Source organism: Trematomus bernacchii, unplaced genomic scaffold (assembly GCF_902827165.1).
Source record: "Trematomus bernacchii unplaced genomic scaffold, fTreBer1.1, whole genome shotgun sequence".
Classification (NCBI taxonomy): domain Eukaryota; kingdom Metazoa; phylum Chordata; class Actinopteri; order Perciformes; family Nototheniidae; genus Trematomus; species Trematomus bernacchii.
In genome coordinates this window covers 522657-533313 of record NW_022987645.1, presented here as the reverse complement: position 1 = coordinate 533313, position 10657 = coordinate 522657, and the positions used below count along the sequence as shown (strand labels likewise).

General features: G+C 42.7%; 2 protein-coding genes across 2 annotated transcripts in view; both read right to left on the bottom strand.

Moving 5' to 3' along the window:
• Window positions 1-984: 984 nt before the first annotated feature.
• Window positions 985-10657, bottom strand: part of LOC117485344 — an 86202-nt gene continuing 76529 nt past the window's right edge. The window contains exon 3 of the mRNA XM_034133856.1: window positions 985-2196. Coding sequence (XP_033989747.1) covers window positions 985-2196 — 1212 coding nt within the window. The remainder of the gene's footprint in view (window positions 2197-10657) is intronic.
• LOC117485365 (zinc finger protein 558-like) lies at window positions 3654-10314 on the bottom strand. Its single transcript, XM_034133878.1, has 2 exons — window positions 10021-10314; window positions 3654-8015 (listed from the first exon to the last, which is right to left on the bottom strand). The coding sequence occupies exons 1-2, from the start codon at window positions 10205-10207 to the stop codon at window positions 6694-6696; spliced, it is 1509 nt and encodes a 502-aa protein (XP_033989769.1). The 5' UTR covers window positions 10208-10314; the 3' UTR covers window positions 3654-6693.

Genomic DNA, 10657 nt, shown 5'->3' with positions numbered 1-10657 from the left:
CTGGTATTCACAGGCTTACTCACACACAGCCACACAGACACAGGAGGAGGAAGACATATCTGCACACAAATGACATAACGACCCAGGGTCGTAACAGTTACCCTCGGTTATAGCTCCTCCAGAGAGACTCCCCTCTCCTCTACATCAGTGTACCCTTGGTTATAGCTCCTCCAGAGAGACTCCCCTCTCCTCTACATCAGTGTACCCTTGGTTATAGCTCCTCCAGAGAGACCTCTCTCCTCTCTCCTCTAAATCAGTGTATCCTCGGTTACGGCTCCAACAGACTACCTCCTCGATAATCGATCCTCGATGAGCCTTAAGAAAAATGTGTTTTCCTTCGAGACGGCGCGCCGACATCCATTTCCGGGTCACTGCCGGAGGATCGAGGAGTCGAGGACGCGAACATTTGAGAAATGACAAACGGCTAATTTCAGAGGACTCGAGACGACCGGCGACCCTCCCAGACAGGCGCAAAGACGCGAGGGCCCGTCCACAACTGCGCACGACTGTGACCGCAGTTTTAATTAGTTTTATTATTCAAATTTAAAATGTATTTTCAGTGTTTATGTATTGATCACATATATTTGTTTTTCTGTCTATAGCCATATTTATAAATGTATTTGGGAGTGTGTATGGATAGTCTTTATATATCATTTTGTATTTCTCTATGTTTAATTGTATTGTTTATATATATTTTATATATTTATGTTTATTATTTATGTGTGATGTTTATATGTCTAATTTTAGTCTTTTTTACATTAGGTTCTAACTTTTTTATATATTTGTTATATATTTAGTTTTATTGTTTAAACTTTTATTATCATCTGTTTTAAATATTATACGTTTTTATGCAGTTTTATTTTTTTTCAGTGTTTTTTTTATTTAAATGTTTAATTGTTAGTGTTTATATATGTAGTATATTTTGTATCCTTACCCAGGTTGAACCTATATTATTATTGTCTGCAGGTAGAGACTGTGAGCAGGTCAACCCGTGGGGCGAGTCCTCTCCGGACGACCACCGCTCAGAGGGACAGGGACGCCCCGGGACAGAAACAAACACACCTCCAGCTGCAGAGAGGAACCTTCTGACAGCACAGGGACGCCCCGGGACAGAAACAAACACACCTCCAGCTGCAGAGAGGAACCTTCTGACAGCACAGGGACGCCCCGGGACAGAAACAAACACACCTCCAGCTGCAGAGAGGAACCTTCTGACAGCACAGGGACGCCCCGGGACAGAAACAAACACACCTCCTGCCGCAGAGAGGAACCTTCTGACAGCACAGGGACGTCCCGGGACAGAAACAAACACACCTCCAGCTGCAGAGAGGAACCTTCTGACAGCACAGGGACGCCCCGGGACAGAAACAAACACACCTCCAGCTGCAGAGAGGAACCTTCTGACAGCACAGGGACGCCCCGGGACAGAAACAAACACACCTCCAGCTGCAGAGAGGAACCTTCTGACAGCACAGGGACGCCCCGGGACAGAAACAAACACACCTCCAGCTGCAGAGAGGAACCTTCTGACAGCACAGGGACGCCCCGGGACAGAAACAAACACACCTCCTGCCGCAGAGAGGAACCTTCTGACAGCACAGGGACGTCCCGGGACAGAAACAAACACACCTCCAGCTGCAGAGAGGAACCTTCTGACAGCACAGGGACGCCCCGGGACAGAAACAAACACACCTCCAGCTGCAGAGAGGAACCTTCTGACAGCACAGGGACGCCCCGGGACAGAAACAAACACACCTCCAGCTGCAGAGAGGAACCTTCTGACAGCACAGGGACGCCCCGGGACAGAAACAAACACACCTCCAGCTGCAGAGAGGAACCTTCTGACAGCACAGGGACGCCCCGGGACAGAAACAAACACACCTCCAGCTGCAGAGAGGAACCTTCTGACAGCACAGGGACGCCCCGGGACAGAAACAAACACACCTCCAGCTGCAGAGAGGAACCTTCTGACAGCACAGGGACGCCCCGGGACAGAAACAAACACACCTTCAGCTGCAGAGAGGAACCTTCTGACAGCACAGGGACGCCCCGGGACAGAAACAAACACACCTCCAGCTGCAGAGAGGAACCTTCTGACAGCACAGGGACGCCCCGGGACAGAAACAAACACACCTCCAGCTGCAGAGAGGAACCTTCTGACAGCACAGGGACGCCCCGGGACAGAAACAAACACACCTCCACCTGCAGAGAGGGGTATCTGATGTAGCGTCTACTAATTTAAATAATGTTTCACTGACAGATTAACATAACATCATAACACAGAATATAGATGTGTGAAATGGGTTAGTACTACCTTTATTATATAATAATAATATAATAATAATTATTCATAAGAACAAAGAGCAAACATTGTTAAATAAATAAATAAGGTAAGGGTGACCCTTTATGTTATTATAAAATGTGTTTATTTGGCATATGATACTATAATAACTGATATTAAATACATTGATAATTATACATAAGCACTGGATGGAAATCAACGGCAATAATAGGAAATTAATAAATAAATAATTTCAAGCAGATTTCCACATGTCTTGGTACTTCCTGTTTAAATGTAATTGCTATTACTTTGCATAGCCTCGCCAGCTCTATCAAACTTTACTGACAAAATAAACAGTTTTTAAGCTTTTAACTGAACTGTTAAGTTGTCACAGTTGTTTGGAGCTGCTGCCGGGTCTGCTTAAAAAAACACGACAACAATCTTTTTATAATTCCCCTCACTGCCTGAACGTAGACACAGGTCCGCACTGTCTGACCACAGGGGGTTAAACAATAGCTACGGTTTATTAGCTAAATAGCAATAAGTGGTGGTGCACCAGGAGCTACAGTGCGGGCCGCCAACAGCAATGTAAGATAGTGTTGGTGTTTCGGGTCAGAGCCGGATCCCAGCTGAATATTATCCCACACTCAGATCACTGAACTGGTAGCTTGCTAGTATTATATAGCATCTTCTTTCACTCATACAAACTTTGTTATTGTTTAGAGTGTTTAACCTGTTAAGCCCCGAGCCTGTTTTTCAGGTCTCAGGCTCGAAAATGACATGCCCAGAACAAATTACTATATCTTCACTTCTAAAAAGGGAAATCAATAATCTTTTTTCTCAAAGCAAGGTTACATCTGTGAGTTGGATGTAGAAAAGTGAGAATCAATATAGATGTTTTTATTTTAAAGTAAATTCAGATTGAACAAAAAAACATTACTTATAGTGAAAACCACCCTTGAATGATGGGATCGGAGACTAAAAGCTTCAGGAATCCAAACTATAACATATAATAAGTACCCTGTATCAAGATTGATGCAAATCAAGTGACATTTGACCTTTTTAGAGAGGTTTAGGAAAAGAAAACCACTTCTGGGGTAATTTGCCATATCTCTGGAACCCAGTGGTCGATTTTGAACCGTTAGAGCCAATAGAATCGAGGGGGGGTTCCTAAATCCACCTACACGTTACCATTGATAAGTGAGAGTGATGCGCAGCCAGCATGCCTAAACCGAAAGCTATGTTACACTCTGAAAACTGAAAACGGCTCATTGCCATAAATATGATGATGGATTATCAGTAATCATTTCAAAGGGACACAGAGACATTGGATTAACCTTCAGCACCGTTTATCTAAGTTGTAATGCCATTGAACAGAACTTTTGATCAGAACACAGCAAAGGTAAGACGTATTACACTTAGATCGTTGTTGAATTAGATGAGCTTTATTCAATGGTCCAGACGACATACAAACAGGAGGACACATTTCTTCGCTTCATGGTAAAATAAAATGATCAGTCTCAAAAGGAACATAAAGAACACGGTCAAAAGACTTTTCCGCTTCCCCGTCCCATCACCATCAGCTGTGTCCAACAACCTACCATATATAGGCATATACCCATGCACGTGAGACTGACGCACATATCATAACAAATAAGTGATCCTTAAATTAATACATTTTAAACCATAGTGTGACTCACAACAATACCTGATAATTAAGAGTTTAATCTAATTTATATTATTATTAAGCCTAACATTGAGACAATAAAAACATAATGAAAATGGCTCTAACATACCAGCCCCTAATTGCTTATTACATAGCAATTACCAATAATAATATATCAACAGAGTCATTTTAACAAAACATATAACATCCATCCGGAGCATATTTGTATACTCAAGTCCATAGTATATTGTATACTTTCAAGTCCATGTAAGACCAGTACTGAGTGTGTAGGTCTAGTACTAATTGTCTGTAATGGGGTAGGAGACCAAGAGTCTAGTCCTTTGGTCTAACAGTCAGAGGTGCACGTGACTGAAAGGCTAAGGCTTAGTAGGCTCAGTCTGTTGCCTCCAGGAGCAGACACAACTTAGTTATGGGTCTTTCAATGGTACTAGTCTTGGTTTGAACCAGGACACTCCTAACAAGTCCTTTTGAACCAGGAAGGGTCTTAACTACACGTCCCAGGAGCCAAGTGTTCCTCGGTGCGTTCTCAACGATGACGACCAGGTCTCCGGGGGTGAAGTTTCTTTTGATAGTATTCCAGTTGGGCCGTTCTTGCACCAAAGGAAGGTATTCCCTGGTCCAGCGCTTCCAAAACAGGTCAGCAAGGTATTGCACCTGCCTCCTGGCTGAAGAGTTAGCAGCTGATAGCCAGTAACGTTGAAGGAGTTTGGAGGGCATGTGACCTGAGTGACCAACTTGATGATGTATGCGGCTTAGTATCAACTTGGAAATATGAGAATGTTTAAGTAGAATCATTGGATGTTTGACCTCAGTTGGCATCCTCTGCCTTTATAGTGTTCCAGTTGAGAGCTTTTCCCATATATGCGTTTGCTATCTTGAGTACATCTCCAAAAAGCACCTTTAGCAGTCTCTTAGCTTCAGCAAAGCCACTGTTAGCATCCATATGAAGGCAGCTTCTCACCAGTTCCCTGCAGGATCCCGAAGTATATTGTTCCAGGTAATATAATCGATCCTGGTTACTGGTGGTTTTCTCCTCAATGCCATGTTGAAATGCCCTCATAAATATTTGATAATTCAGGGGATTGCCATCAAAAACTGGGATTTCCCTGCTGGGCAGTGATGTTTGTTTTTGTTGAAGTCCAAGTAAATTAACAATGTCATTTTGTCTCTGCATCACAGTCAGGAAATTGTTATTATACATTATTATTTGTCCCTGTAATTCCTGCTTCTCTAGCTGTGTGTTGAGGGCTTTGGTTTGTATTACCAATATTTTCTGGTGGTCTGGGTTGTTGGTATAGAAGCCTTTGAAGTGGTGTTTTGGGAATAGGTCCAAACTCAGCAAAGGTAATTGGAGACGGCTCTGCATCCATTGACATATCTGATTTTACTCTGTAGCTTTTTAAATAGTCATTCATGCCATCATATTTAGCTCGTGTTGGATTTTGTGAACCAGTCTCAAAATGCTCCAGGACTTTCATGTTTGCATCAGATTCAGCTAGGCTCACTTCCATTTCCATTCGTTCGGATCTAGCTTGCAGTTGAGCCTTTTCCATTTCAAATGCATGCTTTTATTTTAATCCTGCTGCCCGGGCAGGGAGGGCAGCTCTTTCTGTGGCCACTTTGAGGTGGGTTGAGGAAGCAGAAGAAGTTGCTGATCCTGCTTTTGAACCAGGTGAGCTCCTCCTGGCTGATGCATTGGACACACTATCATGGGGTTCAATCAGTGTCTGAGGATCCTTTTGAGAGCTTTTCCACATTTCCACATCCTGAAAGAAATTCATGAATGCAGACATGTTTGGTTCATACCAATCCATTCTCTCAGTTTCCCTGATTTCCTCAGATAAAAGCCTTTGAACAAGTCCATGACACTCCATCAATTCATTGAGTAACATCTTGAACGTTGCAACAGCTTCATCCACCTTTTCCATATTTCCACCTCGCACCAGTAATGGTTTAATTTCATTCATTCTGCGGGTGCATGCTCCAAGTTTTCCTCTTCGCGATTGGCTGAGAGTTTTAAATCTCTCCTCTGCTGCCGCAACATCAGCTGGAGGATTATCAGGATCCATTGTTTCTTTTTCTTTAATTAATCCACATGAAATAAAGTCATTAATATTTCCAAGAACAGTTCTTCGTGAATCCTGTTTTTGTGCCAAACATTCCTTTAACGTCCGCTCGCTGTTTCCAAAGCAGAGCTGAAATCCACACGAATCCTGTGCTTGTCCCTCGAAGTTTAATCCACAGCTTGCGTAGTCTTTTGACTAAATGTGGTGGCGTTTTAATCCTAGTCTACATTTAATAGCCACCTCTGTCGGGGTTGTGGGTTTTGACGCGCCTCTCTTTGTTTCCAAACAATTCAGCGGAGATTGTTGAATTAGATGAGCTTTATTCAATGGTCCAGATGACATACAAACAGGAGCACATTTCTTCGCTTCATAGTAAAATAAAGTTATCCGTCTCAAAAAGAACATAAAGAACACGGTCAAAATACTTTTCCGCTTCCCCGTCCCATCACCATCAGCTGTGTCCAACAACCTACCGTATATAGGCATATACCCATGCACGTGAGACTGACGCACATATCATAACAAATAAGTGAGCCTTAAATTAATACATTTTAAACCATAGTGTGACTCACAAAAATACCTGATAAGTGAGAGTTTATTCTAATTGATATTATTATTAAGCGTAACATTCAGACAATAATAACAAAAGGAAAATGGCTCTAACACTCTAGATCTGAGTTCCTGGCTGGTTCTGGTCCTCCACAGTCCTCTCCATCAGCTTCTGTTTCCAGGTGTTCAGCTGAGCTGCTGGCTGGAGGCTCGGCCTCTCTGTTCTCCTCAGTTTGATGAAGCTGTGAGGACTGACGACCAACACACTTATGGAATTTGATATGATGACTCCGGTTGAATCTTTTGTCACAAACACTGCAGCTGTATGGTTTCTCTCCTGTGTGGATTCTCATGTGTTTCTTTAAATCTCCAATCCCTGCAAAACATCTCTTACAAATTGAGCAGCTGTATGGTTTCTCTCCTGTGTGGACTCTCATGTGCTTCTTTAAATCTCCTCTCTCTGTAAAAGATTTCTTACAAATTGAGCAGCTGAATGGTTTCTCTCTTGTGTGGAGTCTCATGTGTTTCTTTAAATATACTCTCTGTGCAAAAGATTTCTCACAAATTGAGCAGATGAATGGTTTCTCTCCTGTGTGGATTCTCATGTGTTTCTTTAAATCTCCAATCCCTGCAAAACATCTCTTACAAATTGAGCAGCTGTATGGTTTCTCTCCTGTGTGGACTCTCATGTGTTTCTTTAAATCTCCTCTCTCTGTAAAAGATTTCTTACAAATTGAGCAGCTGAATGGTTTCTCTCCTGTGTGGAGTCTCATGTGTTTCTTTAAATATACTCTCTGTGCAAAAGATTTCTCACAAACTGAGCAGCCAAATGTTTTCTCTCCTGTGTGGATTCTCATGTGCCGATTTAAATTTCCTCTCTGTGTAAACGTTTTCTCACACAAAGAGCAGCCAAATGTTTTCTCTCCTGCACTACGTCTTGAATCACTGACAGGGTCTTGTTTATTTCTCTGAGAGTTTGAACCTGGTTCTCTGGTCTTCTTCCAATCAGCCCTGTCTTCAGTGTCAGGTTCAGAAGAGTTTTCAGTGTCAGGTTCAGAAGAGTCTCCAGGGTTGTCCTCAGTCTCAGGTTGTAAATGTCTCTCTGGATCTGAGTTCCTGGCTGGTTCTGGTCCTCCACAGTCCTCTCCATCAGCTTCTGTTTCCAGGTGTTCAGTTTGTCTTTGATGAAGCTGAGAGGACTGAGGTTTCTCTTCATCATCTTCACTCTTCACAGGGACAGGAGTGAATGTGGACTTGGTGATATCAGCCTCCTCCAGCCCTTGAAGCTGCTCTCCCTCCTGACTGATCCAGAGTTCCTCCTGCTCCTCTTTAATGTGTGGGGGGGGCTCTGGGTCCTCCTGCTCCAGACTGGAGCTCCACTCCTGCTGCTCAGGGGGAACCTCTTCTTTAACCACCACCAGCTGCTGGACGTCTGCAGGAAACAGGAAACACATATTCAGAGAAACTGTGGAGTACTATAATTTAAAATCTTACCACGAGTAACACTTCTTTAACTTTGCAGCCCTTATCCAATCCATATTTTAAATGCTTTTCCAGATGCCCTGGAGAGTTTCAGGACAACAGGTGAGTTAGTACTGTCGCTGATCTAAAACGTAGTTTCACTGCCGCTTAGCAAGGCGTCGGCCGTTCACGGAGTGTGAGGGCTTAGCCTTACAGTTTGTGACCTGTCTGCAGAGTCGTTAGCTGAGAACTGGTGTTGGAGTTTCTCAGAGTAGTCGTTTAGCATCTCTCACCGCCTTGCTAAACCTGTACTTGGACTCAAACAGGTGCATCTCAATAAATTGGATATCATGGAAAAGTGAGTTTATATCAGTAATTCAATTTATAAAGTTTAAACTCATACATCACATAGATTCATCAGATACAAAGGGATTATTTCCAGCGTTTTAATCTTGATGATTGCGGTTTACAGCTAATGAAAGCCAAAATTCAGCATCTCAGAAAATGTGAATATAACATAAGACCAATGCAAAAACTGATTTTTTAATAATATAGAAATGCTGGCCTTCTGAAAAGTATGTTAATGTTCCTGCTGTCAGTACTTGGTTGGGCTCCTTTAGCATGAATAACTGCATCAATGCGGCGTGGCATGGAGACTATCAGTCTGTGGCACTGCTGAAGTGTGATGAAGCCCAGGTTGCTTCACTAGCGGCCTTCAGCTCGTCTGCATCGTTGGGTCTCGTGTGCCTCCCCTTCCTCTCGACAATACATAGAATCTCACCAATAATAATTCTCCAAATTCTGACTTTTTCCCAAAATGTTGACTTTTTCTAAAATGCTGCAAAGTCAGCAACATTCTGACTTTGTTTCTCAGAATCCTGACTTTTTTCTGGAAAACTCAGAATAATTACGTTTTTCTCCAAAGTCTGACCTTTTTCTAAAATGCTGAATTTGTCAGAAAATCTCAAAATTCTGACTTTTCAGATAACCTCAGAATTTTGACTTATTTTTTGAAACCACACAATTCTGAATAATTTTCTCAAAATCCTGACTTTTTCCCCAAATGCTGACTTTTTCTAAAATGCTGAATTGTTCGTAAATCTCTATAATCTGGCCTTTTCAGAAAACCTACGAATTTTGACTTTTCATTCAAATAAAATAAATTCATTATTTTCCTGACTTTTTTTCTCAAAATCTTCCCTTTTTCCAAAAAACATCAACATTTAGACTTTTTTACGCAAATCTCATAATAACTTATTTGTCCAAATCCTGACTTTTTTCTAAAATGCTGAATTTTTCAGATAACCACTTCTTACAACCAAGGTTTGCACAAGACCATTTCTGCTGCGACATTCAGGCGGTAGGGTCAGAAGACATGAGAGCATGGATCCATCCTGCCTTGTATCAACGGTTCAGGCTGGAGGTGGTGGGGTAACGGGGGGGGGGGGATATTTTCTTGGCATACTTTGGGCCGCTTACTACCAATTGATCATCGTCTAAACGCCACAGCCTACCTGAGTGTTGTTTCTGACCATGTCCATCCCTTTATGACCACAGTGTACCCATCTTCTGATGCTACTTCCAGCAGGATAACGCCCCATGTCACAAAGCTCTAATAATCTCCAACTGGTTTCTTGAACAAGGCAATGAGTTCACTGTTCTCCAATGGCCACAGTCACCTGATCTAAATCCTATAGAGCCCCTTTGGGATGTGGTGGAAAGAGAGATTGGAATCAGCCGACAGACCTGCCAAAATCTCTGAGGAGTGTTTCCAGCACCTTGTTGAGTCTATGCCACAAAGAATTAAGGCAGTTCTGAAGGCAAAAAGGGGGTCCAACCCCTTCTAATCAAAAACTGTATAATTACTGCAGAAATATGAAAATGGTGTCAAATAGAGCGTCAGATGGCAGAGACAGCAATAAAGAGTCTAAATAGTTGGAGAGAGTGAATAAAGAGATAGTAAAGAGGGAACAGACCTGCTCTGTGGATCTGAAGCTGAGGCTGTAAAACAGCGTCCAGTAGTTTCCGGCATCTCTCGTTCTCCTGTTTTGAACGAGACAGTTCCTCCTCGTACTCTGCTATCGTTCTTTCAAACAGAACAAAGATGTCTTCAGCAGCCGCAGTGAGTCGCTGCTTCACCAACGAGAGCAGCACAACACTCATGTTTACTAAATCACCACTTCCTGTAAGACACACTGTTTCTCCGTGTGCTTCAGTCTCTGTTAAACACACCGTTTCTCCGTGTGCTTCAGTCTCTGTTAAACACACCGTCTCTCCGTGTGCTTCAGTCTCTGTTAAACACACCGTTTCTCCGTGTGCTTCAGTCTCTGTTAAACACACTGTTTCTCCGTGTGCTTCAGTCTCTGTTAAACACACCGTTTCTCCGTGTGCTTCAGTCTCTGTTAAACACACTGTTTCTCCGTGTGCTTCAGTCTCTGTTAAACACACTGTTTCTCCGTGTGCTTCAGTCTCTGTTAGACACACTGTTTCTCTGTGTGCTTCAGTCTCTGTTAAACACACCGTTTCTCCGTGTGCTTCAGTCTCTGTTAGACACACTGTTTCTCTGTGTGCTTCAGTCTCTGTTAAACACACTGTTTCTCCATGTGCTTCAGT